This window comes from Aedes aegypti, chromosome 2 (assembly GCF_002204515.2).
Source record: "Aedes aegypti strain LVP_AGWG chromosome 2, AaegL5.0 Primary Assembly, whole genome shotgun sequence".
Taxonomy (NCBI): domain Eukaryota; kingdom Metazoa; phylum Arthropoda; class Insecta; order Diptera; family Culicidae; genus Aedes; species Aedes aegypti.
The window spans coordinates 66,435,414-66,438,405 of record NC_035108.1 but is presented as its reverse complement, the minus strand read 5'-3'; the positions used below and the strand labels follow the sequence as shown (position 1 = coordinate 66,438,405).

The window sequence follows — 2,992 nt, the reverse complement described above, 5'->3', positions numbered from 1 at the left end:
AAATTTCCTTTACGAAATCTATAAAGATCTATAAAGTTCTGATTTTGTCAAAATTTATTAGACAATATTTGAACTCCGAAGGATAACATAACAAAAAAATGTGAAATAGTGATCAATTTGTCCCCTGATTACGGTACATGCTTAAGGTAATTATAAAACTATGCCAAACCTTGAATTTTCAAGTGCATATAATACTGGAGAATCTGACAACAGTTCGCGTTAAAAATAAATCAAATTGCTTGCTTGCTGGTGGTGACCGTTGGGATAAATTTTCAACGTGGAGCGCTGTTTGGTTCTCAAGACTTGTGCTCTTAAAAATATGAGGTGTGGCTTCGTTCTATATTCACCTTAAAATACTTTACACGAAGCTTCACCAGTTCAATGCTGCAGACAAGTTCCAAAACCCAGTAAAATTTTACCGACCCCAGTAATTTAATCTAGGTGTGTAGATGGTTTTAAAGAATGTATAAGTAAACAAAAGTAGTAAACCAAAGATATATTTGTACTTCATTGAAAATAATCAATAATACGATACTCTGAGATTATAAGTGATATAATACACACATTCTTATGAACTTAACCGAAAAGTCTCAGCCTACTGCGGAGCATACATACCGAAGTACAGAATGCGAATTTGCTGGGCTGCCAAATCCTCTGGAAAGTTAAACAACATCTGGACAGCCTCGTTCAATCGCTCAGCTTGCTGTGACCGTTCCCGTTCCTTGTCCTGGTACACATCGTAACAATACCGAGCGACACGGTACCCATCATAGATCGCCCATGCTGTGAACAAACCAGGAATCACCCCAGAAGCGATGTAGTTCTGAGTGCTAACTCCTGCGAAAACGGCCGATGCCCTCAGCGTGTTCGGTAAATGCAGCTTGTTGAATATCCACAAGGAGTTGCGAATACACGATGCCCTTACTAGTTCTCTCCCGGCACGGCTCGCCACCGATGTGGCCATTAAGTTCAGTGTGATGGCGGAACCAATTGCAGCGCCGGCAAATCGAAGTACCGGGCCCGTAATTGGGTTGGTAGATACTATCTGATAAGCCTGCAGGCCAGTGTTGTAAGTGGCTCCGGCCATATAACGTAAGGCCGATCCTGTCTGTTCGGTGATTGGGCTCTCGCTGATTTTGCGATGGTAGTCTTTGGCTGTGCTGTACACATTTTTACTCGCATCGACTACCTGGGCTGTATGCGAACTGTCCTTTATTCCATTAACTACATAGTTGGTGGCATCGCCCGTTTTGTGGTAAGCATACTTGGCCATTCCGAAACTTCCGTGTGCTATATTGCTCAGAAACTGCAAATGGCTCGATGCGGCTGTAGTCCCCGACGTGTCGTTTTCTGGCTGCATTTTTGACTGCAATGATAAGATTTTAGAAGCTGTTTTCGAATAAGATAGTTATTGTACGACAGAGGATTCAATACTTCTTAGCTGTGATGTTAAAGTCACCAAAATAGCTTTGGTGAGCGAATTTGACGGATAGCGCCGACAATTTTTGTCGCATAGGATTCATCGAATGTAGCGCGGTTGTTGCACCATGGCCAGATTCATTTCCCGAGCGCGTGCACGGAAAGAAATAACAATTGTGATTTAAAAACAACAGTAGCGGAAAATCAACTGATGATCTTTGTCGTTCTACTATCATCAAATATTTTAATAAAAATAAAATGCTTTTAGAAGTGCGCAGCAATGCTAAATCGGTCTGATGTATTCTGCGCAGTTCATATGTATTTTCCTCACGTTCTCCTATAATTGTTTTTAATCCACTTCGATACCGTCAATCCGCCCCCAAACTGGATGGCGTACACTAGCTTAAGGTGATTATAAAACGAAGCCAAACAAGGGCACAAGACTGGAGAATCTGACAACAGTTTGCGTTGAAAACCAATCAATCTGCTTGCTTGCTGGTGGTGACTAATGGGATAAATTTTCAACGGTGAGAGCTGTTTGGTTCTCAAGTCTTGTGCTTTTGAAAATTTGAGGTGTGGCTTTGTTCTATAATCACCTTAACGCAATTTATAATTAAGTATTGAGTTGTAAATATTAGTATATATTAGTTGTGTTGCTAGAGGACATCTTGAAAATTCACTGAGATTCTTTCAGAAACCCTTCTGAAATTATTATATGTAGTTATTTCTTTGATCGCTCTGATTTTTCCAATAACCTCCTTGGGACTTCCTATTGGACTATCCCAGAAACCCATCTTGGGTTATTATGGAAATCCTTTCAGGATTCTGCTGTAAAATTCTGGAATTCTGCCGAAAATGATTTAATGATTGCTTTCCAGTGTAATGGAATCTATTTTAAAAATCTGGGTTCGGGGATTCTCACAAAATTTCTCGGGATTTCTTCTGGAAATCCAATCGAAATTATTATTTAAATTCTGATATTATCCTCGTAATTCTTCAGTATTTCTTCCGTGAAACTCTTTGAAAGTTCTTCAAAATCCCTTTGAGATTCTTTCCGAAAAATGTCTTAGATTAAACCTATTATTCTAGAATACTCTCGGAAAGACGCCTGAGACTATAATCAAAAAAATCTATTATTTCACTTCACTTTCTTCCGTGCAAATTCTTGGGACTCTTTCGGAAATTCCTCTGGAATTCTTTTTGTAAATCCCAATGGAATTCTCCCAGAAATCCCTGTGGAATACTTCCGAAAATCCTGCTAAGAATCTTCCAGATAACGGGGATTTTTTTAAATCTTTATTTATGGAAATCATCCGAAAATTCCTCAGTTGTTTGTAAATCCTCCTTATATTCTTACAGAAATCCTTCTTATATTCTTACAGATTTATTGCTATTGATTTTATTGTTTCTGCATGAGATAATTTTGTATATCCAGAATTATTCCGAAAATTCCTTCGTGATTCTTTAGAATTTTTTTCTAAGATTTTTTGAGAAAAAAAAAATTCTGTGATTCTTATGGAAATTCATAAGGAAGTGTTTTTGATTTTTTTCGTGATTTATCATTGATTTTCCT

General features: G+C 38.2%; 1 protein-coding gene across 1 annotated transcript; it reads right to left on the bottom strand.

The window, feature by feature from the left end:
• Positions 1-481: 481 nt before the first annotated feature.
• On the bottom strand, positions 482-1,474 carry LOC5567124. Its single transcript, XM_001651501.2, has 2 exons — positions 1,435-1,474; positions 482-1,366 (listed from the first exon to the last, which is right to left on the bottom strand). The coding sequence occupies exon 2, from the start codon at positions 1,358-1,360 to the stop codon at positions 596-598; it is 765 nt and encodes a 254-aa protein (XP_001651551.2). The 5' UTR covers positions 1,361-1,366; positions 1,435-1,474; the 3' UTR covers positions 482-595.
• Positions 1,475-2,992: the final 1,518 nt, after the last annotated feature.